Here is a 27,962-nt window from a genome sequence, read left to right as displayed (position 1 = left end):
ATAGGTACTTGGGAGGCACATCTGCCCTGCTGAAAACCGTGGCTAATTGCTGAGCGGCTGGATGCAGTCGTGGAGGACAGCCCAGAGCCGCCCAGGGCCAGAAATGGTGTCTATGGCAACACAACGCTCCATTTTTAAACTTTTCATGGCATAAAAAGAAACTGCTTACATTTTTCTTTTTCTCTCATTCTTCCTACCAATCTCGGTTAAGTGCTTTTGGCTTTACCTCCAACCAGTCATTAATGACTGCTCCGGGAAGCATTTTCCAATCAAATTACTGTTTAACCAAGATAAAAGAAAATGCACTTTTACTGCTGTCAACAACAGTTATAAACTCTCCCCCTGAGTCTACATGGGACAGGCAGAGATTTTAAATTTAAGGAGAAGTGTCCCTTCGGGGGTCAGTTAAGAAGGACTTTTCTCTAAATACAGTGAAGTTGCCCAGAGTGCCCTTGAGGACCGTTGGCTGTGGCCTGGGAGGATGCTGAGCCACAGGCAGGAAGACTCAGGAAGGTTACACGTGCACCCCCTGGGTCCTCAGTCATTCTTTGTCAGTGTCCTTCTAACCTTGCTGTTAAGCCTAATGCCCTAAATGCTTCCACGGGGGAGTCGGAGAGCAGTGAGTATGAAAAAGCCACACACACGACAATCATCACACTTCCTGGGTGCTGACCATGACCCTGTGCCCAGCGGGGGCTGCGCCCCGTGGTTTGCACACACCATCTCTAGTGAGCTCCGTCGGGCCCCCAGGAGGAGAACACAACCATTATTCCTGTTTCACAGATGGGGAAACTGAGGTTCAGAGAGGTTAGCTTGGCCAAGATCCACCACATCCTGGTGAGCAGCTGAGCCAGCACTTGACCCCCCAGTCTTTCATCAGAGCCTTATCTTTTTATTTTTTCTAAATTTCACTATCTACATTTCCTCTAATTTATTACCTACATTTTGTGGTAAAATACAGATGACATGAAATTGACCATTTTCACCATTTGAAAGTGTGCAATTCCGTGGCATTACATACCTTCGCACTGCTGCGTGGCCATCACCTCCCTCCATCCCCGGAATTCTTCCCATCTTGCAGAACTGAAACTCTGTTTCCATTAAAAAACAACTCCCCATTCCCTCTTCCTCTACCTCAGCCCCCGGCAACCACCATTCCAATTTCTGTCTCTCCAAATTTGACCACTCTGGGGAGTGGGTTTATACAGTACTTGTCCTTTTGGGACTGGCTTATTTCACTTAGCAGACTGTCCTCAAGGGTCATCCATGTTGTAGCAGGTGTCAGCATTCCCCTCCTTTCCAAGGCTGAGTAACACTCCATTGCACACCTACAACACGCTCGTTTGTCATTCACCCCAGATGGGCACTCAGGTTTGGGCGCTACCATTTTGGCTATTGTGAATAATGCTGCTGTGTTTAACTCTTCTTTTTTTTTAAAAATTATTTATTTATTAGACCGAGAGAGAGAGAGAGAGAGAGCACAAGCAGGGGGAGCAGCAGAGGGAGAGGGAGAAGCAGGCTCCCCACTGAGCAGGGAGCTCGATGTGGGGCTCGATCCCAGGACCTCGATCATGAGCCGAAGGCAGATGCCTAACCGACTGAGCCACCCAGGCAACCCTGTTGTGTTTAACTGTTAACCACTAGGATACATGAAGACTTTGAGTGACTCTTAAAGGGGGGCACACTACCCACGGGCTGCCTGACACCCCACCAGGCCGATCTGCCACGGACCACGTGGCCCATCAGCCCATTCCAGAAGGCGCCATCTCACAGGCAGGGGAGAAAGATGCTTAAGGTCCAAACCTGTAGGTTTGCCACCTGGAGCTCCACGGCTCCATGCTGGCACATCTGATAAGGAATTTAGGTGTTCAATTCCAGTCTATATCCCTGAGACTTAGATTCTGTGGAAGACAAGGTTTTTCGAATACAGACTTCTCAGTCCAGACTTGACTGCAGGGTCCCCCAGCTGGACCAAAGCCTGTCTTGGGACTCCACGGGCTCATCGGCCAGCCCCTGCTGACTTCTTCCACCTGGAGGCTCCCAGTGGAGCTGGGGATGAGCAGTGTCCCCCTCCCAGGGGGCACTACCATAAATGGACTTTGTGGAAGTGTGAGGGGCATTGCTGGTTGCCAAATGGTCTGGTTTGGGGGCAGTGCTGAGAGCGAATGCGTGGGGCCAGGGACACACACTAGGCTCCCTGCCATGTGTGAGGCAGTGGCCCACAACAAAGAATTGTTCTGTATCCTGAATCACTTTCAAATGTCTCATTAAAATGTATGTTGTAAGTGAAAACCTCATGATAATTATCTGAGCCTAAAACCTAATTATGTTTTACAAACTAACACACAGTAATTTTGCATGGTTTTTACATGCACCAGATTTTCCAGGAATGCAACTATTGAGTAAATTGAGGGAGACGGTGTTTTTTTTATACTTGGAACTTTACCTTCTCAAACTCAATACACGAGAAAAAAATAAACAAATCAAAAACATGGGCAGAAGATATGAAAATACACTTTTCCAATGAAGACATACAAATGGCTAACAGACACATGAAAAAATGTTCAAAATCATTAGCCATCAGGGAAATTCAAATCAAAACCACACTGAGAAACCACCTTACGCCAGTTAGAATGGCAAAAATCGACAAGACAGGAAACAACAATTGCTGGAGAGGATGAGGAGAAAGGGGATCCCTCCTACCTTGTTGGTGGGAATGCAAGTTGGTACAGCCACTCTGGAAAACAGTGTGGAGGTCCCTTAAAAAGTTAAAAATTAAGCTACCCTATGACCCAGCCACTGCACTACTGGGTATTTACCCCAAAGATACAGACGTAGTGAAGAGAAGGGCCATATGCACCCCAATGTTCATAGCAGCAATGTCCACAATAGCTAAATCGTGGAAGGAGCCGAGATGCCCTTCAACAGATGACTGGATTAAGAAGTTGTGGTCCAGGGGGGCGCCTGGGTGGCACAGCGGTTAAGCGTCTGCCTTCGGCTCAGGGCGTGATCCCGGCGTTATGGGATCGAGCCCCACATCAGGCTCCTCTGCTATAAGCCTCCTTCTTCCTCTCCCACTCCCCCTGCTTGTGTTCCCTCTCTCGCTGGCTGTCTCTATCTCTGTCGAATAAATAAATAAATAAAATCTTAAAAAAAAAAAAAGAAGTTGTGGTCCATATATACAATGGAATATTACTCAGCTATCAGAAAGAACGAGTTCTCAACATTTGCAGCAACATGGACGGCACTGGAGGAGATAATGCTAAGTGAAATAAGTCAAGCAGAGAAAGACAACTATCACATGATTTCTCTCATCTATGGAACATAAGAACTAGAATGATCGGTAGGGGAAGAAAGGGATAAAGAAAGGGGGGGTAATCAGAAGGGGGAATGAAACATGAGAAACTATGGACTATGAGAAACAAACTGAGGGCCTCAGAGGGGAGGGGGGTGGGGGAATGGGATAGACTGGTGATGGGTAGTAAGGAGGGCACGTATTGCATGGTGCACTGGGTGTTATACACAACTAATGAATCATCAAACTTTACATCGGAAACCGGGGATGTACTGTATGGTGACTAACATAATATAATAAAAAAACATTAAAAAAAAATGGAACTTTACCTAGAGTCGTGCTCCATTTTGGAAAATCAAGGCAATGCCATTCCTATTATTTGAGTTGCAAAAAATTATATAAAACTTTATCAGTTACATTTGTTTTATTTCAAATTTTTATTTTAATTCTAGTTTGCTAACATACATGGTAAAATTGGTTTCGGGTATAGAATTCAGTGATTTATCAGTTACATACAACACCCAGTGCTCATCACAATAAATGCCCTCCTTCATACCCCACCCATCTAGCCCATTTCCTACCCCCCCCCCCCCGCCCCTCCAGCAACTCTGTTTGTTCTCTATAGTTAAGAGTCTCTTACGGTTTGCTTCAGTTGCATTTGAATTGCCACATTCAGAAGAGTCTACCTTTAGGGGCAAGTATCCAACTCATTTTTTAGGTCTTTCCAGTGTAGTCCTGCCCTAGCACTTATATATTGAAATAGACATTGTATTATTAAATATTTCTAGCCCTATTTCTTCTTCATTTTACCCTTAAGGCCATTATATCACTTTTTTTTTTAAAGATTTTATTTATTTATTTGACAGAGAGAGACAGCCAGCGAGAGAGGGAACACAAGCAGGGGGAGTGGGAGAGGGAGAAGCAGGCTCCCAGCAGAGGAGCCTGATGTGGGGCTCGATCCCAGAACGCCGGGATCACGCCCTGAGCCGAAGGGAGACGCTCAACCTCTGTGCCACCCAGGTGCCCCTATCACTTTTATTTTTAAACATTATGTGTGTTGGTCCATTATATTAGACCACAACTCCTCATCCAAAACTCTTGGGGCCAGATGTGTTTCAGAATTTTCCAGATTTTAGAAAAGTAGTGTGGTGCACATATGATATATTATATAACCCCTCAGTGGGGTCTGGAACAGCATTCCATAATCAAGTACACTAATATTTCTACAGTAAAACATAAATAGACAGCGTGGGATGAATAAAGTCTATATGTAGCCTCAGATGAGCTCAGGGCAGATTTTGCTGACAAAACTAAAAAAAAAACCAACTTTGGATTTTCAAAGCTTTTTAGATTCTGGATAAAGGATTACAACCTTCTATTACATGTGGCTCTCACTTGGCCATGATGAAGGGGGATCATAAGGCTTTGGATCTGATAGGCTGAGACCGTGTCTCCACCTCCCACTCAATGTCAGTCCCCCCCCCCCCCCGGGCTGAGGGGCTCCATCCTACCCTGAGTTCTCCCTTCCCAAAGGGAGAAGTGAATTACCTTCAAGTGGATGTGAACCTAAACCCTTCTTTCCTGTCTGTCAGCTCCTGGAACTTTATAAAATAACTGTCAGGTAACCGTCATCACAGGTGATGCCCTGAGCTGTCTACCCACATCGGATTGCTGCTCCTAGCGGGGCAGGTGGGAGCCCTGTGCGCTCAGCACCCCTGGTCTTGCCAGTTGGCCTCCTTCCCTTCCACTCTCATCCCAAAGGTAAGCTGTTCTCTCTGCCTGAAATGCCAGCTTTCTCCCCCTTGTCCTCTGGGTGTCACTCCCTCAGGCGAGATCCCATAACTCTTGGTATGTTCATATTTTCTGGAGTGTCTACGATGTGCCAGCCCCGGGCTAGGCTAAAGAATGTGGGCCCTGTATAACCTTGGATTTCACCGGATAATGTCTCCCAAGGCCCTGCTTACGGCATAAGACATTCCTCAGCCTTCTGTTCTTGCCAATGGAGCAGGGGTTCCCTCCAGGGCGCCCCTCCCAGGAACAGTTCCGTTCCCACAGAGACAGGAACTCGCATTTGTAGGGCAGCTGCTCGATGTGCCAAACACTCTGCAAAGTTCTCTTCAGAAAGGGGATACTTGCTGGTGTGCCCAAGAGACAGAGTCCCGGGATGAATGCGTCATCGTTCCAGAATGTTAATTTCACTCAAAGATTTGAGAGGGAAAGTTAATTAGTGGAAGGTAAGTAATTTAAGACATTTGAACATTACATCAATCGTGGAGATATTGTGGAGCAGAGTGCTAAATTAACACATTTTTCTTAATTTAGTATTTGAAGAGGTAATACGTGCATGAGACAAAATTTGAAAAGACTTCAGAAGGAGAATGTGGTCCTCTGTGCTCCAACCACGTGGCTTTACTCCCAGGAGGCAACCAAGGTTCCCGCAAAGCCTCCAGGAGGTAATCTATAGGGAGTACAAGTAAGTACCTATGTACGTGGTGTCGTTTCTTTTGTCTAGTACGAATGCTAGCATAAAATACACACGACTCTACAGCTTGCTTTTTTCAGATAGCACTACATCTCGGAGACCTTTTCATAACATGTTCGTAAAGAATTATGTCATTATTTTAACAGCTGCACAGTATCTCATTGTATGGGTGGGCCAGACTTTGCTAACCAGCCCTATGACGGTAATTTCCGATAGTTTCCTGGGATAAACAACGCTACAACAGATATGACCTTGAATGTTTTTCATTTGTACATGTGTTGGTATATCCGTAGGAAGAATTCCTAGAAGTGGATCACAGGGTATGCTGTAGGGTCCACTTGTCCCCAGAAGAGCTTTTCCAAGCCACACTGTATCAGAGTATCTGACCCCTTAGCCAATACGCAATAGACAATAATGTGTTCTCAAACTTTCTGACCTTGGCCAATCTGATATATAAACACTTGTATCTCATTAGAATTTTTATTTGCTTTTCTGAAATTATGTAGAAGTTTGAGTATCTTTTCTTTTTTTTTTAAGTAATCTGTATGCCCAACGTGGGGCTCAAACTCATGACCCCGAGATCAAGAGTCGCATACTCCACCATCTGAGCCAACCAGGCGCCCCTCTTTTTTTTTTTTTTAAAGATTTTATTTATTTATTTGACAGAGAGAGAGACAGCCAGCGAGAGAGGGAACACAAGCAGGGGGAGTGGGAGAGGAAGAAGCAGGCTCATAGCAGAGGAGCCTGATGTGGGGCTCGATCCCATAACGCCGGGATCACGCCCTGAGCCGAAGGCAGACGCTTAACCGCTGTGCCACCCAGGCGCCCCTCTTTTTTTTTTTTTTTTTAATGTTTGAGACCCATTGGTATTTCTCATTCTGGGAACTGTTTTTTTTCATACATTTGCCCATTTTTCTATTGGATTGTTGGCTTTTTTCTTATCAATATTTAGGATTTCTTTAAATATTTAGGGAAGGTACCTTTTGTGATTTGAATTACAAATATTTCCCTTCAGAATGTTTGTCTTTTGATTTAGTTTGGTCCCTCCCCACCCCTACTCCCACCATATAGTCATTTGTAATTTTTTTTTGGTAGCTGAATTTACCTTTGCTTTCATAGCTCCTGGGTTTTTCCCCATTCTTAGGCCTCTCCCCTACCTAAGGTGATTAAAACTATTTTCTCATTAATTCATACCTCCAAAATGTACTAAGGTCTGAGTGTGCCAAGCACTGCTTTGGGTGCTGGACTTGCAGGGCTGAGCTAAACCGTGTTCTGAGTTTTTAGCACTTTCCGAAGTACTTTCATGGTTTCATTTTTTGCAATTAAGTCTTTCTTCTGTTGGGAATTGAATTTGGTATAAACTGTGAGGGATCTTTTTTTTCTTTCCAGCTAGCAACCCAGTTGTCCCAACATTCCTGACTAAATGATTTATCTTCTCTTTACTGATTTGAGATGTCAATTTTATCATATGCTAAATTCCCATAGCTCATACATTTTTTTAGAAATATTTTATTTACTTATTTATTTGACAGAGAGAGAGTGGAGGGAATGGCAGAGGGAGACGGAGAAGTAGGCTTTCCGCTGAGCAGGGAGCCTGATGCGGGGCTCGATCCCGTAACGCCGGGATCACGCCCTGAGCCCAAGACAGACACCCAACTGACTGAGCCACCCAGCTGCCCCTAGCTCATACAGTTTTGAGCTCAAAAGAGAACTTCAAAGAAACCTCAAAGCCTTCAGGCTGTCGCGGTCTTTAGGAGCGCTCTCTTCTGTCTGCAGGAGCGCTTGGTGGGAAGTCTGAGTATCACGGACGTCTGTTATCCTCCTTGATCTTCCCTAAGAACCTCCAAGGCAAATGTGTATTTACATTTTCCAAGCAAGAAAATTAAGCCTCGAGAAATTAATAAGTGCCCCAATAGGTTAGACCCCTATTGTTTTTATCTGCCCTGCACTTCTCTTCTGGGAACTGGCTGCCCCGCCCCCCACCATCCACCCTCCTCCAGCAGCCTACACCTGTTAGCCAAGCTGACGGGGTGGGGGCCCTGCTCTACACGAGCTTTGCCAATCAGTCTTTCTCTGTAAATTTAAAATGGAAACCTAGAGGGACAGGCTCTGTAAATTATAAAGGTGGGAATTGTAAGGGGCCACATTTCTTGCCCCTGGAGAAAGGCAGAGGAATCCAATCTGGAGAGGGAGACGAGCCTGCCGCAGGCACTAGAGAAGGTTAGGGGACAAGAAAGGGAGAGTCCCCGGGCATTCACATTCACGGTTCTCTGGGTGTCTGGCTGGGCATTAGCTGCTCCCCTGTTTTGCTCTTCCTCCAGACTTTCCCAAATCTTTAGAACAAATTCTCTGTAAGCCACTTTGACGCTTGGACAGGGTTTCTGTCACCTGCAATGAAAGGAATCCTAGGAAATGGCTGAACAGGGTCTGATCCTGGAAGGGTTTGTTTCCCAAGCATTCGCTCAGGTGTATCAGAGTCCAGAATGCAGTTTGGGCTTTGAATTGTGTCTCAAAGGGCCAATGGAGGGCGTGATTGCCTCCCGCGGCCAGTGTCTTCAGCCATGCACCTCGTGAGCCCATCTATAACCACACTGAAGACTGTGCCAGGACAAACTCAAAGCCTACTTCTCTTTCAATGTGATAAAGACAAAGTTGTGATTTAGAAACATAAGATCTTAGCCTCTCCATGAGGCCACTGTGTGATAGTATAGGACAAGAAATCAGACCAAAATTTAGCCCACATTTCCTGCTTTCGCGTGTTCTCTTCTCCCTCAAGTACTCTTGGTTCTTTCAGGAATTATAGCTGCGCCCCACCCTCACCCCCCACCGTTGGAAATCTGGAAGCCAGTTTCTGCTTAATGTCTCTTGCACTTGACCCTACTTTTCCATTCTCTCTGCCAACTCCAAGTTTTACTGCCTGTTGTAATAGAGTCCTAACGTTATTGCCCCCATGCCTTTGCATGACCCAAAATGTCCCTTCTCACATGTACACTAGAGTCCAAGTTCAAATATCACCTTCTCTGTGGGGCCTCTTTGACCTCTAGGATTTGGCCCTTCCCTGCTGACGCAGACCCCCACCCTAAGATATTACAGAAGGAACTCTCCAGGGATCAGCTGTGTGACCAGAGGCACGTCACCATGCTTAACTTTTCTGAGCCTGTTTCTTTATCTCTAAGAGAGGATAAATAGCAGGGCTGTGGTGAGAATCAATAAACTAATATGTAGAAATGACTATTCCGGGGCTTGCACGTAAAAGGGAACCCACCCTAGTTCCCTTTGCTCTGTTTCCCCAATTTTCTCAGCAGGTTGTTAACTCCCTGAGGCCTGGGACCTTGCCTTACTCTGAGGGCCTAGCAGAGAGCCTGGCATAGACGAGGAGCTCGATGCATGCTGAATGGATAAACGTATAATGAAAGAATGAATAAAAAACCCTCTCCACTCCTTCAGACTCTCTGTTCAACCCCAAATGCACATTCGTCAAATTAATGCTCTGCCAGTTTGGCTTTTTACACACATTACTTTTTTTTTTTTTTTAAAGATTTTATTTATTTATTTGACAGAGAGAGAGACAGGCAGCGAGAGGGGGAACACTAGCAGGGGGAGTGGGAGAGGAAGAAGCAGGCTCCCAGTGGAGGAGCCTGACGTGGGGCTCGATCCCAGGACTCCGGGATCACGCCCTGAGCCGAAGGCAGACGCTTAACGACTGAGCCACCCAGACGCCCCTACACACATTACTTCTTATTTAAGAATCATCTATGGCTCTCTACTACCTATAGGGTCAAATTCCTTATTTTATCTTATTTATTTATTTTTAAGATTTTATTTTTAAGTAATCCCTATACCCAACGTGGGGCTCGAGCTCACAACCCTGAAATCAAGAGTGGCGGGTTCTACCCACTGAGTCAGCAGGCGCTCCTCACATTCCTTATTTTAGATTCAGGCTTTCATGATCTGGCCCTATATACTGTTTCTCAACCTTAGCTCCCATTACTGACTGCTACAGATCTTTTAATGTAGCTGTCCTGGCAGGTCTCCTCATTGCCGGTCACTCCCAAGTGTCCTTGCCTTTCTTATCCTTCATTCATATTCAGCCCTGTCCCCAAAAGGCATTTCCTTCAACCACTTCCTACCCAACAATGGCAGAGAAAGATAGATGCCACCTACTATTCCTAAAGAATCTGAAAAAGTCCGTAATAATGCCACCATTTGTTTGGGCATATTCTATTCTAGAACTTACTTCAACACATTTAAAAATATTTATTTTATTTTATTTTTTAGATTTTATTTATTTATTTTGACAGAGAGACAGCCAGCGAGAGAGGGAACACAAGCAGGGGGAGTGGGAGAGGAAGAAGAGGGCTCCCAGCGGAGGAGCCTGATGTGGGGCTCGATCCCATAACGCCGGGGTCACGCCCTGAGCCGAAGGCAGATGCCTAATGACTGCGCTACCCAGGCGCCCCTAAAAATATTATTTTAAATTGTTAGTTGAGGGACTCCTGAGTGGCTCAATTGGTTAAGCGTCTGCCTTTGGCTCAGGTCGTGATTCCAGGATCCTGGGATCAAGCCCCATGATAGGCTCCCTGCTTCTCCCTCTGCCTGCTGCTCCCCTTGCTTGTGCTCTCTCTCTGACAAATAAATAGAATCTTAAAAAAATAATAATAAAATTAAAAAAAATAAAAATTGTTAGTTGAGAAGCAGTTCCTACAATGACCACATGCTTATTTATACTTAGATAAACAAATAAAAATCACCATAATCCTGCTAGCGAGTGGTTTAACTTCTGGTCACAATGTAGCCTTTAGATACATATTAGTATTTAAAAACAACAATTCCATATATTGTTTACAAAGTTGAGCTACAGTGATCTATCTGGTTTCTATTCTGCTTTATTTGGTTAGCATTGTTCCAAAAAACATTTTTCATGTCCTTAAGAAAGCTCAGTAAAGATAATTTTTTTCAAAAACAGAAGCACAATATCCCATTATTTGAGTAAACCATAATTTACAATGTTCACATTTAGGGCTACTTTTTTCAAGTGTTCTTCATTTAAACGAATGCTGTAATGAGTATTTTTGTGCATAGATCTTGGACCTTCTTTCTCGATAGCTTGGATTATTATAATACCTACGTTTCTGGGCCGCCTGGCTGGCTTAGTTGGTAGCACATGCAACTCTTCACCTCAGGGCCCTGAGTTCAAGCCCCACATTGGGTATGGAGCCTACTCAAAAAAAATAAGAAAACAAAAAACAACAACTACATTTCTGGAGTGCTTACCATCTACCAAGCATTTAGTGTACTGTTTTGTTTTGTTTTGTTTAAGATTTTATTTATTTATTTGAGAGAGAGAGAGAGAGCATGAGTGGGGTGAGGGGCAGAGGGAGAAGCAAACTCCCTGCTGGGTGGGGAGTGCCGGACTCGATCCCAGGACTCTGGGATCATGACCTGAGCTGAAGGCAGCTGCATAACCGACTGAGCCACCCAGGGAACCCCAGCATTTACTGCACTGTTTATGCACTGAATCCTCATAACAATACGGTAAGTCGGTATTATCCCCATTTCACAGATGACAACGCTGAAGCACATCTGTTATCTGCTCTATACGCTCGAAGCCATGATCGTGGGGCCAAAATTCAACCCAGCCGGGATGACCCCAAAGCTCATGCTCTCAATCCCGAACTTTTTAAAGCTCTTTATACATATTGCTGCCAGACTTTCCAGAAAGGTTGTTCCACTCAACACCACCAGCAGTATGAGTGTCCATCACTCTTAATTGTCTTTCTTTCCTTCTTTCTTTTTGAAAGATTTTATTAATTTATTTGAGAGACAGAGAGAGAGCACACGCAGTGGGGAGGAGCAGAGGAGGAGGGAGAGGGAGAGGGTGAGGGAGAAGGAGAGGGAGAGGGAGAGGGAGAGGGAGAGGGAGAGGGAGAGGGAGAGGGAGAAGGAGAGGGAGAGGGAGATAGTCTCCAGCAGACTCCCAGCTGAGTGCGGAGACACTGAGATCATGACCTGAGTTGAAGCTGAGAGTTAGACGATGAACTGATGAATGGATGAACCAACTGAGCCAGCCAGGCGCCCCATTAATAGTCCCTCCTCCAAATGATTGCCAGACATTTGCATCTCACCTTCTTTGAGCTGTCTCCTCATATCATTTGTCCACTTCACAGTCGGGGTTACAACGGATCACCAATCAGTCCCGCTGAACCCGGTGGCAGGCAAAGTAGTGCTGTCTCCCCCAGAATCTGATGTCACTCTGATGTGACAATGACCTGAACAAATGCAGACGCTATAAAGCAACGCTGTTAGGGGAGACATAGAGCCCTGTAGGCCGGCCTGCTTGTTCGGAGTTTAGAGGGGCCTTCTCTGCAGGCCTGTGCATGCAGGCCACATGTCCGTGGCGTGGTTAGCCCCTGGGATTACATGAGAAGTGCTTTCTTCTTTGTTCATGAGCTGGCTATGCATGCATACCAGTATAATTTTTTAAAAATGGCTTAATTTCAAAGAAAATCCAACTAAGAGTTTGCTGTGATTTAAGTATAAAGGTAATACAACAAGGAAGATTCATTGATTTTTCTTTAAAATGCTAATATCATAAAAACTCTGCAGTGGGATGATGGGTGGCATTATGGGCATGAACAATGCCCTCTGGAAGACTGAGGACATCTCATGGAAACATCTGAAATGTATTTTCTTAACACAGTCTGACACCAGGTTTCTACCATGTCCTCTGCGCACTTGCTCAACAGTGTGCTTCTCTGGGGTTCCTTGTATAATGACAACAGCCACCACTCACAACCACCAAGTGCTGGACACTTGGGAGATGTTTTACGCATGTCCTGGTTCTAATCTGCACAGTCACCATGCAAGGTAGATAGGACTTGCTTCAGCCTTCGGGTGGAGAAGCTGAGGCTTCATGGGGTCACGGGGTGAGTGAGAGGGTTGGGATTGACAAACTCAAGCCTGGGTCCTTTGGCCATGCCCTTCTCATGGTGGGCTTGTGGGGTGGGCCACTCCACCCTAGATGGCTATCCCTTCTCTTTCACAGTTGGCTGGGCTGCCTCCAACTGAGATTTCTGATGGATCAGAGGAATTTGAGGAGTAAAGACATTTGCACTATTGTTTTTGAATATCTACTCTAAAAACACTGTGGCGATAAGGAAGGGTTTTTCTGAAGCACATCTCCCCAGATTAACAAGTATCTAAATCCATTCTTGGCTTGAACCATTGTCCTTAAAAAATTAGTAACACAGGCTTACGTGACTGTTCATACAGCCCGTGGACGTGCCCCATCACCTATGTCTCTCAGCTTCTCAGACAAGTTACAAGAGCCTGGAGGCCTTACGTCATCCTAGGCAGGGACTGTCGTCAAATATCATTCTCTCTCTTTCCTCCATATAGTGTGGGGTCTGGAGGCAAAATGCTCCTACGTAGGCCTAGGGGTGGACAGCGTGGGGGGCTGCAGGTAGCAAGCACGGAGGGAAGGGCAGGACTGCAGGCAGGATGGGGAGACTTGGAGGATTGCACTATGGCAACTGCAACCGAGTAGCGAGTAGCGGGAACGCTTCTGCCCTGGGCACGTCCTGCGTAGGGAGAGGAGGGTGTCGGGTGGGCGGTGCTAGGGGCAAGGGCTGAAGTGGCCTCTGCTCTAGGAGGTGCGCTAGGGTTTAGTTGAACCCTGTGCACACAGCTCTTTCTTCTAAATACTTGATGTACTTTTGGTGACAATGTGGATGTGGCTTCTCTGCCATTCGCTGGCGGGCTTCAGGTTGGGATCACATCCTGTTCTCCTTGGTACTCACAGAACCTAACCCGGAACCTAGCTCGGGATTGGCGTTCAGGAATTACTAGGATGAGGACTATGAGTAAGTCACATTTTGTGAGCCACATATGTGGCTGCATGGCACTCGCTGACTTCACTCCCGCGTTATATATCCCTGAGCTTCTAGTTAATTCTCACTTAGGTGTCGCGTCTGGTCTCGCATGTCCTGGAGAAATTAAGGAAGGAAATTAAAGTGCACCAAACTGTAAAGGGAAAACAATGACACCCCTCCTCTCGCTGTCCGTCTCTCTGGCCGAGAGAAATGATTAGAAGTCCCCACGGGGAAGGTGACTTTCAGGGAGAAGAGCTGGGGTGTCGAGGACCACCTCCTGGGCATGCTCCTTTTCAGGTCCTGGCGATCTGACTTTGATCTGATGAAGGAAAGCAGCAGGTCTCTCACAGTCACTCTGCTGCTGCTTTAGACGCACTGGCCTGCTGGGAGTTCTGACGGCGCGGTTCTGGAACGTGCAGGAACACAATCTGATCTGAACGGTGCCGGCATCTGAAGTTTCTCGTGGTCCCGCCTCCCTCCCTGGAGGGACTAGTGCAAACTACAAAAGCCTGGGACCTAAAATATCACAGCCTTTGTCGTGTGCACCTTCTATATTTCACGTTTTTCTAATAAGACTGCCTACTTAGGATACTCCGCTAGTTCCATCATATATATTATCATGAATCCTTACAACTCTGCAAGGTAAAATATTACGAAAACTACCTTTACAGGTGAAGCAGCCAATGCAAGAAGTTTGTCATTTTCCCAAGCTGGAGCCGCCAAAGATCCCAAGTCTGGAAGCGCCCAAGCCCGTAGCAGAACCACAGCGTTGGCTTTTGTGATGAGGGACACCCACGGTCACCTCGGAGCTAATTTCAGACTTCTTGTGCAGTAGAATTCCTTTTTTTAAAGGGTCAGTGATTACCTGTAGGCTCTTTTTCTTTCTTTTTTTAATTGACTCCCATATGTGTGGAGCAAAACAGTTGATGCATGCAAAGAAAGTTTTTAGAATGGGTACTGGTAAGGGGCAATATTAAAGTAAACGGGGGCAGGGAGGGAGGGGGAGACCCCCCCCAAATGCAAAAAAGCTTGGCAGACCATGAATTACATTTCAAGTTCTAGTCCTGGGTGCCTGCAATCCGTGAGGAATTTGTAGGCAGAATATCCCTTTCCTAAAGTGTCCTCCCCCTTCCCTCCTTAGCACCCAGGTCAGCAGAAATTCTGGCTCTTGGCTGAGGCCTCCCCCGAAGACCTGACCTCAAATAATAATTTTGATTAACATTCACAGTACCAGTCTGACTGCTCATTTGATCACTTAATCAGAGTCTGCCTCACATTTTTATTTAAATGTGTCCTGAGGTTCGGCTTTGCTTTCCACTATTTTCACTATAGAGGACACAAGGGCAAAGAGCCACACTTTTTTTTTGCTTTTGTGGCAAGGGGGTGCTATGTACATAGAAGTTCCTCAATAATATTTCGTGATTTCATAGGTGAAAAATAAGTAAATTTGGAATAATTCAGGGACTAGGTAGATTGGGGTGATATAAATAACTGACATTTTTACTTTTTATTATTTTTTTAGGATTTTATTTACTTATTTGACAGAGAGAGAGTGAGAGAGAGCACACAAGCAGGGGGAGCAGCAGGCAGGCTGAGGGAGAAGCAGACTCCCCACTGAGCAGGGAGCCGGAGATCATGACCTGAGCCAAAGCCAGCCGCTTAACCCACTGAGCCACTCAGGCGCCCTACAACTGACATTTTTAAAGGTACTTTAAGGTTTATAAAATACTGCTCAAGCAGTCTCATTTGTACCTCAGAATAACCTGCAGAGGAAATTGGCTTGGAGAGGTGAAGAGACTTGAAACTCAGATCCTTTTCCTTCCAAGTTTGTACTATTTTCCATGGTGAGTCGACTCTTAAAGTACAAACATTAAGACCGAAGATGGATACCTCCCCATAAAACGTCCTCACCAGCAGAGGGCGCAGGACCACGTATGGGCCTTAGAATCGGACAGGTTTGTGTTTGCGCCCAGTTATGAGTTAGATGGCATTGGGCGAATTATGTAATTTTTCTGAGCCTCATCTGTAAAATATTGATAATAACACACCACCCCGCCTCCTTGCAGAGTGCAAAGGACTGGAAATAGAAATATTCTGTGGCCGGCACACAGTAGGTAAACAATAAACCATATCTCTCATGATCCCTATAAGAGAATTGATCACAGGAACAGAGTGGAGGTTAAATAAGATATCGATTCTTGTTTGATGCTTTAATGAATATTTGAAATTAGTCTGCATGTTTGCCACTTAAGATAGACAAAGAGTTAGATGGACAAAGAAATGAAGATTGATGAAAAAATTGACATTGCTGGCAAGAGTGTAACGAAGCAAACAGCAACAACCTTTCTGGATGAGAAGCCTTAAAATCATAATACTGCATTGGCCCCAGCATCTGTTTAACTAAGAAGATACTGGACAATAGCAAGACTTAGAAAACAAAGGAAGTCATCACCAGTCTCTTTATAAAAGCAAAAGTGGAAACAACCTTAATGTTCAATATAAGGTACAGGTTTAATAATTAAAATCTCTCCATTGAACTGAACACTATGCAGTCATTAAAATGACCCTATAAAGGAATATTCTAAATGAAAAGATGATCGTAACACAACAAGCAAAAATCACAAGACATGAGAGCAGCGTGCTTTGGCTTGTTTAAAAATACAGGACACTAATAAAAAGTTTAACAGTTATCTGCATAGCAGATGAGACTGTTAGTGATGCTTTTTTATTAAAACTTCTCTTTACTTACCTTATTCTCTAAATGTGCAATTAACATTAATCATTTTTGTAATAAAAATATTAACCATTTTTGTAATAAAAAAGTAGTTACTTAACAAGAACGGAGCTGGTGTCTTCCATTTAACACTGCCCGCGGGCACACCCAGGCCAGTGGTCATGGAAATTAAGTTAATTGTAATAAAGCTGCTTGGAAGTTTCGAGGTGGTTAGTTAAACAAAATAATTAAACTCCTAATGAAATTTCACAGAGCTGGTCACCAAGCTTTGACTTAGCTGCTGCTTATAAGGCTGCTATAAATAGATCCCATTCTCTACTTTTTCAAAAGGCCTAAAAATGGCATAAAATACGAACAATTGTTCATGCAAAGGGCCACGTGCCATGTTTGTCCTAAGCAAGGCAACCTGAAACTCACCCATATCTCATATACTCCGCGTTGGCTGCACATCTCTGGTGTATTTGCTCCACATTACTCAATTTACTTTCCTGAACTTGAAGTGGAGTGGAATTTCAATGTAGAGTTACCCATTAGTTCCAGGGCTAAATTTAAACCTTTAATTAAATTAATCCCTTGATCTTAAACACATTGCTGCTTCTTCAGAAAAGTGTAGAGAGGTGTCTTAGATGTCGCAGAGCTTAATAAAGTGTGACAATTGTTCCTTACGACATTTGGTAAGTCACCCAAACCGCACAGGGAAACCGGTACACATTTTTCAGACCCTGGCCCCCCACCCGCCTCAGCCAACACAGGCGTTTGCTGGGGCTCGGCCCCCTGGGTACAGCATTCCCTGGCTCCTCCCAGGTCCAGAGTTGCTGCTTTGAATCCCTGGGCAGGTACCCATCTTGAAGAGAAGACATGGTAGGAGCCAAACGGATATTTATGAAATAAATGACAGAAAGTAATCGTCCATATTGTTCCCAGTTTATGTGGGATAAAAAGATCATAATTCACAAAATGTGCAAGGTGACAAGGGGGAAAAGGTGTGAGGCCATCATAGCTTATCTCGGTCTTCATAGAGTAAAAATTGACGTGGGCCTTTGCTAAGAGAGGGATGAAAAGTGACAGCACCATCAGATGGGTGTGTAAATTAGTCTGCCCACACAGAAGAGGTTCAAATGGGCTCTTCTGCACCGAGGGGTGAGCATTTATCTCAGGGGCTGCACCCTCGGCCTGCAAATGAATGAGACACAACCTTAATGGTTAAGTGACAGCTTTAAGGTGGGGCTATCCACATAAGGGGCTGTGGACCTGCCCGTATAACTATTAATAAGGACCTATTTCTCAGGGCCCAACGGCAGCGCGGGGTCCAGTTAACAAGCTCGTGGGCCAAATCTCAGCGTCCCTCCAAGTAACTCCTGCAGACCCACAACTCTCCCGGGACCACATCCTCAAGCCGCGACTCCGGGGTTCTGCTCGCACCCTCAATTCCCCGTGCGGGCGCGGCGGCGAAACGTGCTCGCTTCCCTCAGCCTGCTCCGTGCGCTCAGGGAGCCACCAACTCCCCGCAGGAAGCTCGGGCTACCTGGACCGCCGGCAGATCCTCCGCCCCGCCACCCGCTCGGCTTTCCCTTCCTCCTCCTCTTCCTCCTCCGCCGGCCCCTCGCCTCCCGCCGCCTGCCTCCGCGGCCGCCGCCTGCGGCTTTGTTTTCCTCCCAGGTTTCATTCCCCACACGTGATACTGTGTTATTGCAAAGAGCGCTTCGGAGCGCGAGCGCAGGGCGCGCGCACCTATAAATACGGACTCTCGGGCCGGGCAGCCGGAGACCGCAGGGGCGGGGAGGGCCCGGGACCTGGCGATCAGCGGCCCGCCGGCCGGCTAGCTAGCCGCGCGCGTGGGCCGGGGCGGCGGCGTCCCCGGCGGCAGCACCGAGGAGCGAGCATGGCCCGCCCGCGGGGGGGCTGGGCCGCCGCGCACGCCGCCCGCGCCCCGCGCCCTGCCCAGCCCGGGTCACCGGCGCTCGCGCTCGCCGCTTAGCACTCGGGCCCCGCTCGCCTCTCCGGGCATCGCGGAAATATCGCCGCAGACGGACACAATGGCGGCGACTGCCGCCACCGTGGCCGCCACCGCCGGCACGGCCGCCTGCAGCAGCAGCAGCAGCAGCAGCAACAGCAGCAGCGCCGGCACCGACGCCGCGGGCACCAGCGGATTGCAGCAGCAGCCGCCGCCGCCGCAGCCCCAGCCCGCGCCGGCCCAGCCGCCGCCGCCCGAGCCCCCCAGGAAGCCGCGCATGGACCCACGGCGGCGCCAGGCTGCCCTCTCCTTCCTCACCAACATCTCGCTGGACGGACGGCCGCCGCTGCAGGACGAGGAGTGGGGCGGCGGCGACGAGAGCGGCGCGGCCAAACCCGGCGCCGGCAGCGCCTGCGGCGCGAGGACTCGGCACAGCCTGCTCGCCACCGCGGAGCGGGGCGGCTGCAACGCGCTCGCTGCGGCGGGCACGGCGGCGGCGGTAGCAGCTGGATGGGGCCCCTGCCTCCCGCAGCCCTCGCCGCTGCCACCCCTGGCCCCCGGCGGCCACGCCGCGGGGCCCGGGCCTGGGGCGGCCAGGGGCTTCGTGAGCCCGCTGGGCGCGGGCCGGGCGTCGGGGGAGCTGTTGCAGCCGCCCCGGCCGGCGCCTCTCGCCTCCTGCGCTCCGCCGCAGCTGCCCGACGGGCCCGGAGACGCCGGGCAGGAGGAGTTGGAGGAGGACGATGCCTTTTCCAGCGTGCAGGTGCCGGCGGCCGCCTTTCTGGGCTCCGGGACCCCTGGGAGTGGGAGCAGCAGTCGGGGTCGCCTCAATTCGTTCACTCAGGGAATCCTGCCCATCGCCTTCTCCAGGCAGACTTCGCAGAACTACTGCTCCCTGGAGCAGCCGGGCCAGGGGGCCAGTACCAGCGCCTTGGAACAGTTGCAGAGGTCCCGGTGAGTATGCAGGACGCGACGCGCACCTAACCCCCACGTCCCTCCCGGCCGGCTCTTGGCTGCGGGACACCGGTCGCTCCCACCTTCCCGCGCCCCGCCGGATCCCTTGGCTTCTGGCCCAAATTCCAAACCACGAGGGCACGCGAAAGAGGCAGAGTCACCATGGAGTGTGTGTTCACAGGTGTGTGCATGAGCCCGGCACTCGCAGAGCAGAAACATCACGCTCATACTGTGAGTCCGGAGTTGGGGGTTGCTGGACCCCATTAAAAAGCCGCACCCAAACCTCCCATTGCAAAGAGGAGATCACGAACTTATAGAAACCCTGTCCAGACCCAGAAGCGCGCTCTTCCCACGCCAGACAAGACTTGGCGGGGCGCAAAGTCCAGCAGTGGGTCCGGCTGGTGGCTGATTGGCGCGTGTGAGCCTGAGCTTCTTGAAGACACGCGCTGAATCCCTCCTGAGAGGAGTTATTGCCTGCCCTCAAAGTAGTGCCGTGTTCCAGGAACACTTGGCGTTTTCCTTTTGCTTTCCTAAGAAATGGAAAACCCTTACATTTCCTTGCGCCGGGCCTTGGAGTTTGGGGACAGGCAGGAAATAGGGCTTGAGGATTTTTCTCCATTCCAAGATGAATTTGCTAGAGTTAGTTAAAAAGCTTGCATGTGCCAGCTTAAGTCATCTGCAGGTTTTAGGCATCTTGGCAGAAATCTGAAATGTTGGACATTTGCTTATTGTGAAGGAAATGGCTGGAGTTTGTCAACATGTTCAGAGGACAGTTGGGAATTAGGTCTGTGTCAGCAGTGGGACCAGAGTTTGGAGAAGAACCTGCGTGGGGAGCAGTAGAGAAATGCAGGCCTGTTTCCTGGGAGGGAGGACCCTCCCTTGGTAGCTAATAAGGCCTCCTATGAAGTTATCGCACGGGCTCGCCTTGGCTCAGTTATTGTAACCTCTGGGGGCCTCAGTTTCCCCTTCCGAAATGGAAACATTTTGCAGGCCTCAAGATGAGAAAGGAGAACATTTTTTTCTGTTACAACCCCTCTCCTGTACTACTCTTCTGGAAGCTCAGGCATTTTTTCTGGCCTAAGTAAGAAGGGGGCCTATTGGAAAACTTCACTTCCTCCCCCAACGGACAGATGGGGAAAAACAAGCCAGGCTCCTCCAGAAATTTGCTCTGAGTCGTCGTCTTACCCAAAGGGTGAAATCATGACCTGCCTGGTGTGTAGACTAACAGTGTGATTGCACATGGGCTGCAGGGCGGGGTGTGGAACACAGAGGCAGCCTCGTGGTTGCATGGATGAATTAGCGATGCTGGGCACAGGTGACCGTCTGGCCCTGGTATTTCTTGTCAGAGCACGCATCTCCCCATTAGCGGGCAAGTGCACAGGAGGGGAATCCCTTTCTGGGTGATTGGTGCATACTCAGCAGTTTCTGGGCACCTCGCTGTTACCGCTTGACATCACACACTGGCTCTTAATGACTCTATAGTTTGAGCGTAAGCCCAGCCAGGCCAGAGGGTCATGACAGGAATTGTAATAAACATACATGTTATTCTAAGCTAGTGTGCAAGGCTGGCCTGTGTCTCAGGGTAGGCAGATGTGTTCCTGTGCTAACAGCAGCTGGAGATCAGATTACCTCACACTTTGTCTCTAAGAATCTCCTTGCAGGGGCTATGGAAGATCTTCTGTGTTACTATCCCTTTCTTTTTCTTTTTTTCTTTTTTTTTTTTTCCAAGATTTTATTTTTAAGTCCTCTCTACAGCCAACCTGGGGCTGGAACTTAGAACCCCGAGATCAAGAGTTGCATGGTCCACCAACTGAGCCAGCCAGGCGCCCCTGTGTTAGTATTTCTGATCCAAAGAATAGCCAGAACTTAATCTCCAGTCCCATAAATATGAACCCCTTGGATGTTTTATGGATCTCCCACCCCCCAGCACACTTGTTAAGATGAGTCAGTCAATAGAAAATGCTTCCTGACAGTCACATTTGTCTTACTACTTAGGAATTATCCATATCTGGCAACTGGGTAGAGGCATTTTTTTTTATTACAGCTGTCAACAGAAACAGCTGAAATTTAATGTACAGAGAGGAGGTAAATGGGTCAAACAGGGATTTAAGAAAGGCCTTGAACAGTCTAGCTTGGCCACAGCTGTTGGAGTGGTCATGAACTTGAAATATTCTCGGATGCTTTCTTTCGACACCATGCTGCTTTCGAGAATTTTGTCAGACGCGTGCTGCTTTTCTGACCACTAAAGAGTACTTTCACCTGCCTAGACCGTGTGATGTAGAGTACAAACTCATTTGAATAGGGCCCAGGGCCGATTTACAAGAACGCCATTGGCTTTCCCAGGTGTGCCTCCCTTTAAGAAACCCCACTAGCCAGAGTGGTTCCATATACTACTTCATGGATATTCTCTTGGGATGTCCTTTTTAAATCAAATTATACCTTCCTTGGATGTGTCTGTTACTGTTTAAGGGATGCCATCGAAGCTTGCTGCTCAAAATCGTGGGCTCTGGGAACTTGAGCTTCACCGGAGTTCTTAGAAACGTGCACTCTTGGGTCCCACTCCAGATTACTAGAGGGCAAATCTGCATTTTAACAAGATCCCCAGATGATTCATATACAAATGAAAGCTGGGAAGACATTGCCATAGTTAACCTGAAATCTTCCTTTTATAGTGAACTTGAGATATTCTATGTTGGGTTTGTTATGAATATATAAAAACCAGAATTTCTCGATCTGAAATCGTGAAACGCTTTCTTTTGTGTTATTTCCGTCTGGACACTTGTAAAACCAGTCGCAGTCATTGCTCGGACTTCCAGCCTTTGCAATACGTCAGAGGAAACTTTCTGTGCCCAGGCCCCATTTCTGTGCTCAGGGCTGGGCATTTGGCCTCTATCTCGTTGAATCTGCACAGCCTATGTAGGTGGTTTCACAGGCCCGGCGCTGGCCGAGATGAGAACCCAGATCTTTGACATCTAAGGCTTCCATCTTTTCTTCGGCCAGTCAACTGTATGGTTACGCCTTGCATGTGGTAGGCCCTAGAACAATTTTGGAGCTGTGGGCTGGAAATGTTGGTCTGGGATACAGCAGGCCCGTCATACTGGTATGATTCTCCACTCTTTCGTCATCTCCCCCACCGCGTTTAACCTTTGTTTGGGCCCCCAGCTGCTTCTGCTCATGTCTCCTTTGGAACATCTGGGGAACCCAGTCCTGTGGGCCTGGGCTCTTCCCAGCCTGATGCACAGGGCTCCAGCCTGGGGAAGCCAACATGCTGGGGTTTGCTCTCTGGCTAGGTGTCCGAGGTGGGAAGCCAAAAAGATGCCTTCTAGCTTACACCCTGTTGTGTGCTGCGCTTGGGCTGCCCCAGCTGCATGGGGAAGGCGTTAATAGGTGAAAGGGAGTGGAAATTTATAAGGTGTGTTTTAAGGCTTCCTTTTACTTTAGAAATTTCATGTCCGGCAGCAGCTGGCAGCAGTCCTGGGCTGCTCCACTTCCTCGAGCTTCTGAATGGCAGACAGCCGCCCAGAGCACAGAGTCGAGCCCAGGTGAACCGTGTGTGCCATCAGGCCTGACTGAGGACCCTGCACGGGGACCAGGGAATTAATTAAAAAAACACGAGGGCTTTGCTTCTTAGAGCACCTGCGATAACCTCGTGCCTTACAGATGGAGAGTTAGTTCATACATGGAAAGAGGGTGTGGTGCAAAAGAACTCCCAAGCCTTGGGTTCAAATCTTAAAGCCACTGCGTGACCCTGAGCAAGTTAATCAGCCATTCTGGGTCTGATTCCTCTAGAGAGCCTTGGGCCCTTTCAAGTGTGAATTGGGCTTATGTAATTGAGGGCTGACTCTGCTGCGTGGGCCTGTCCCAAATGCTTTATATCCGGGCTTCTCAAATGTAAATATCTTTAGAATCCCCTGGGACCTTGAAAAAAAAAAATGGGAAAATTCTGATCCTGCAGGTCTGGGAGAGCCTCAATTCTGCATTTCTAACAGCTGCGTGGGATGCAAATGGGAAGCCTTTTGAGAAGGAAGGCTTGCCTGGCTGCTGTGATGGTTCTAATTGTAAGAGGGAAGCGGGTCTTAGAGTTAAGCAATGTGCTCAAGGTCACTCAGCCCGTTGGGGCAGAGGTCACGTTGGGGCAGAGGTCAGGCAGCTTTGTTGCTTATAAGCACCCCTCCCTCTGCCTTGCTCCTACTGGGGTGAATCCGTAGTCCCGGTCTTCACTGAAAAGAAAAAGCACTATGTGGGCTGACCAGGAGATCTCCAGCCAGAGGAAGAGAAGGAAGATGAAAGCTTTCCCTCACCTTTGTCCCCTCCTTGCTTTGTGACTTCAGGCAGTCACCACTCTGTGTTCCTGTTGTAAGCCAGCCGACCCGTCTGGAGTTTAGAAATTCGGACAGGACTTTGATCTCCTCCAGCAATAAGCAAACCCAGGTTACTGTTAAGCCATCTTTCCAGCAACATGAATTACAGAGGCCAAAGCTGCAGTCCCAGGAAGGCCAGGCCCTGATCAGGACGCTTACCCAAGACTCAGCGGAGGCCGTGCCCTGCCAGGGACTGAGGTCAGTGGCCCGAGGTTCACCCGCTGCCCTCCCCTTTGCACTCACAAAGGCTGTTATGTTGTGGGCGAACTCAGAAGGGGAAATAAATCGGAAGCCTGCTCACCGCTGGCAAGTGCCCAGAAAGGGCAGCTAGTTCAAGTCTGACCTTTTGCCCTTTGGAAGGGGGGTGGGGAAGCCGCAGCATGGCTGTGTACCATGTCCCCACAGCTGTCCTGGGGAGCTCCGCCTGCATGGACTTTTTCCCATGGGAAGGAGAGCTGTTAGGTGGGGAGAGGGGCCTGGGGCTGGCAGGTGGCCTTTAAAGCACGCTGGGAAGGAAAGGTAGGTGAGGCCTGGTGAGGTGACCTGTTGTGAATCAGGAATGCCGGTCAGCATTTGGCAACTCTGGGTTCTGGGCCAGCCCCTGCCAGGCCTGGTAGCCTGGATGGTCGCTTTATACCTTTGGCCTCGGTTTCCTTATGGATTTCAAGGGCTGGGATAGATGAGCAGCCCCTCTTCCTGGCCTGGGGCTCTGAGCGCCTCGGTCCTGGGCCTGCTGCTGAGGACAGGGCGTGTTTAGCTTGGGACATGTAGATAACCCAACCTTGGAACGGATGTAGAAGTGGCATTGAGTAGGTTCCATGTGGCTCCAGTTGGCGGGACACGTGCTGATGAATGAAGGAATGAGTGGGTTTCCCCTGGTGTAAGGGAGAACTTTCCAAACACCTTCAGCTGTGCTCCCTCTGGCAGCGAGGGTGTCATAACTGGACTGGCCACTTTAGGAGGCCATCCAAGCTGGAAGCCACGGCCTCGTGAGTTGGTCAGTCCCCAACCAACATCACCTCATAGAGAGATCTGTACTGACCTCCTCTCTTGCTCCGGGGCCTTCAGCTTTGCAAAGCACTTTGTAGACGTGGATACCAGCCCCCTACCAACATGGAGGGGCAGGAATCCAAGGTCAGAGTGGGCGAAGGGTGACTTTAGGTACTTTGTTATCTGTTAGGCAGGTAGTAGAGGGAATTCTAGTTGGGGACTCACGGCCTTGTGTCATTTATTCAACGAACGTTGAACATGATGACTCGCTGATGAGAGTCATGAGAGAAACACGAAAGGTGGTCCGTGTCTGTTGGGAGATATGAATAACAAATGGACCAGTTTTTCTAGTGATGAGTGCTTGTTTAGAGGTGAACTTGTTGTGTTGAGCCCCCACCAAGGTGGGAACGCTATGCCTGCCCTTGTGGGACCTGGCTCAGTGCCTTGACACACGGTATTTTTATTTACCAAACGTCCCAGGCATTATTCTAAGCACTTATTTACCAAACTTTATTTACCAAACGTCCCAGGCATTATTCTAAGCACTTTACAAGGATTAAGCAAATTTGTATTTACAACCACCTCGAGACAGTAGGGCTGCATCAGCCCCATTCTGAAGCGGAGGGTCCCGGGAGTCCACATGGGGGGGGGGCTGGGTTCAAATGCAGGTGGTCTAGGGGCACCTGGGTGGCTCAGTGAAGCATCTGCCTTGGGCTCAGGTCATGATCCCAGGGTGCTGGGGTCACGCGCATGCTCTCTCCTATCTCTCTCTCAAATAAATGAATCTTAAAGAAATATATTTAAAAACGCAGGTAGTTTGGCTGCGGAGTCTGTGCCTCACCGCGCCGCGGTCTGAGTCAGGCTCATCAGCGCTGTTTCAGCTGGCGTCGGCTGAGCCCGGCCGAGGGTGGCCTACATGACCTAAGGGCCTTGCGAGCCCCGCGGTTTCCTTATTTAGGTTTCTGCCTTTCTGTCCTTCGGGGAGGACCTCTGTGGGCGAGGGCCCAGAGGACAGTCCAGGGTGGTGAGGATTCCTGCGGCTCCAGTAGCCCAGTGCCTGCCCTGTCCATCAACCCCCCCCCCCCAACTCTTCTCAGCCCCGTCTAGATGCCTCTGGCTCTTGCTGCTGTTTTTATGCACCTGCTGCTTCACGAAGTGCCTTAGGGTGGTTCACATCGCAGGGAATAGGAGCGCGAGCCTGGCACCCCCGGCGCCGCTCGTGGCCCCGGCCCGCCGCGTCCTTTGTGCCGAGGCTGTCATCCATGAAATGGGAACAATGCTGCCTCCTTCCTGGGTGTGTTTCCTTTGTTTGGACCCTCTGTGTCTTCTCCCTCTGTATCCCTTTCCCCCAATTCAGGGGTCGGTCGACTGTGACCCATGGGCTGTTTATAAATACCATCTTCTGGGAAGCGGCCACACCCGCTCATTTCTGTATTGTCTTTGGCTGCCCTGTGCTGCGAGAACAGCAGTGAGTAGCTGTGGCGGAGGCCACACGGTCCACAAAGCCTAAGCTGGTTCGTCTGTGGCTTCTTCCAGGAGACGTGTGCGACCCCTTGCCCCAGCCCTGCACTCTGTACCCGGGACGTGTGCCCTGGTCCCCTGCTTCCTCCCTGGCCGCCCTCACCCTCCTTGCCTTCTGGAGGCTCCTGGCTTCTATTGGGACCCACGCATCCCTTCTCCCCGTGGCTGGTAGAGAGAACTTTCCGAGACCCATGTCTGACCCTGTGAAATACAAATTCCTTATATTTCATATGTGGCTACCTTCTGGCAGCCGCTGCACCCACCCCCCCAACCGCTCCCGCCCCCACACCGCCGTCATGTCCACGCTGTGCTGGCTTTCCACAGGGCACCGCAGTCTCTGGCCCTCACAGGCTTCTCCATGGGAGAAGCTACCCTCCCACCAGGTGCCCCTTCCTTTCTGACCCGTCACCTCGCAGAGCCCTCATGTTTGGCACTGAGCACCCTCTCCCGGCCTTGACTTTCTTCCTTCCCAGTGCATGTGTGCAGACCGGCCCTGACCCCTCCCGGGTTGTTGGCCCCTTGGGGGCTGGTTGGTGATGATCTGGGGCTGGTTCTCGGCAAACTGGAGTAGCTCCCTCTGTAGAGCGCCCACGGAGCCAAGCAAAACCCACATTCCCTGACTGTCAGTAGGGAAATTTGATCCCAAGACACTGGCAAAACCGCTTAAAACTCTACAGGCACCTTGGTCCTCAAAGCCCCCCTGATAATCCTGGCGCCTCCCCTCCAGCCTCTTAGGTCTTCTATTTTCATGCAGCGGTCACCCCCAACCCTTTATTTGGTAAAACAGCCTCCGTACCACCTCCTTCCTCAGTTGTGCAATAAGGAACCTCCCTACTTGGAACAGAAACATGTTCCTGTCGTGGGGGTGAAACAGGTGCAGGTGATGTAAATTGTACCCCCATCCCACCCGGGTCTGCCTCTCCCCTTCCCTGGGGAGGGGAGGGAACACACATGGAGTTCCGCGTGCCTTTCAACGTCCTGTGTGCTTTCCGTGCGTGGCTTTGCTTCACCTGTGCGGCAATGGTGCGGAGCAGGGGTGCTATCCACTTCGGAGCTGTGGAGGCCGAGGTTTGGAGGGGTGCAGGGAACTTGCCTAAGGCCCAGCTGGCATTTGGAGCTACGATTTGAACTCTGGTTTCTCTGGCTTCCAGGCGGGTTTCTGGCAGACCCGGTGTGTGATGGCGGGCTCCTGCAGACGTGGTTAGAGAACCAGCGGGGGAATCTGAGCTGGTTGATAACCTGACATCAGTCCTGATGGGAATGTTTACGCCCCGGGAATCCGTCAACTTTACCGGTCAGGGATTCCGTTTCTTTTTCTTTTTTTCTTCCTTCTAGAGAGCTGGTTTACCAGCGCGTGTATCAAGGCCACGCCGCACATCGTTTGGTTCCATTCTCCCCTTGGGGGGCTGTGCACAATGTCACCATCAGGGGAAGACCGTTGAAAACCAGAGGTTTTTTTTTTTTAAGATTTTATTTATTTATTCGACAGAGATAGAGACAGCCAGCGAGAGAGGGAACACAAGCAGGGGGAGTGGGAGAGGAAGAAGCAGGCTCATAGCAGAGGAGCCTGATGTGGGGCTCTATCCCATCACGCCGGGATCACGCCCTGAGCCGAAGGCAGATGCTTAACCGCTGTGCCACCCAGGCGCCCCGAAAACCAGAGGTTTTTATACGAATCAGCAACTTCACGTAATGTTGCGAATTTCCCCAAAGGTCACCACCACTTACTTTCCACCTCAAAAAAAGATCGGACCCCCTTAAGTTTCAGCCTATGTGCAGTTTAAGAACCAAGCTTTTCACGGA

At 49.1% G+C, this 27,962-nt stretch overlaps 1 protein-coding gene and 1 long non-coding RNA gene across 6 annotated transcripts in view; both read left to right on the top strand.

Annotated features, from left to right (window-relative positions):
• Positions 1–5,355: 5,355 nt before the first annotated feature.
• LOC123782045 (uncharacterized) lies at positions 5,356–16,328 on the top strand. 3 transcript variants are annotated; one of them, XR_015727732.1, is made up of 3 exons: positions 5,356–5,529; positions 5,618–5,768; positions 14,320–16,328. It is a non-coding gene; the product is annotated as an uncharacterized LOC123782045 (long non-coding RNA). The 3 variants fall into 3 exon arrangements; XR_015727733.1 differs by lacking the exon at positions 14,320–16,328 and adding an exon at positions 9,083–9,218; XR_006776887.2 differs by lacking the exon at positions 14,320–16,328 and adding an exon at positions 9,080–9,218.
• Positions 16,329–17,981: 1,653 nt separating this feature from the next.
• CABLES1 (Cdk5 and Abl enzyme substrate 1) overlaps positions 17,982–27,962 on the top strand; it is a 121,802-nt gene continuing 111,821 nt past the window's right edge. Inside the window, exon 1 of one of the 3 annotated variants that reach the window (XM_045781956.2) lies at positions 17,982–19,287. In XM_045781956.2, the coding sequence (XP_045637912.2) occupies positions 18,419–19,287 (869 nt within the window). In that variant the 5' untranslated portion in view covers positions 17,982–18,418. Of the gene's footprint in view, positions 19,288–23,599; positions 23,847–27,962 lie in introns of those variants that run through there. The other 2 variants (XM_045781955.2, XM_087869920.1) reach the window with 2 other exon arrangements.

This window comes from Ursus americanus, chromosome 19 (assembly GCF_024610735.1).
Source record: "Ursus americanus isolate L20-20 chromosome 19, mUrsAme1.1.p, whole genome shotgun sequence".
NCBI classification, from domain to species: Eukaryota; Metazoa; Chordata; class Mammalia; order Carnivora; family Ursidae; genus Ursus; species Ursus americanus.
The sequence above is the reverse complement of the archived record's forward strand: the minus strand, read 5'-3'. Positions and strand labels throughout refer to the sequence as shown.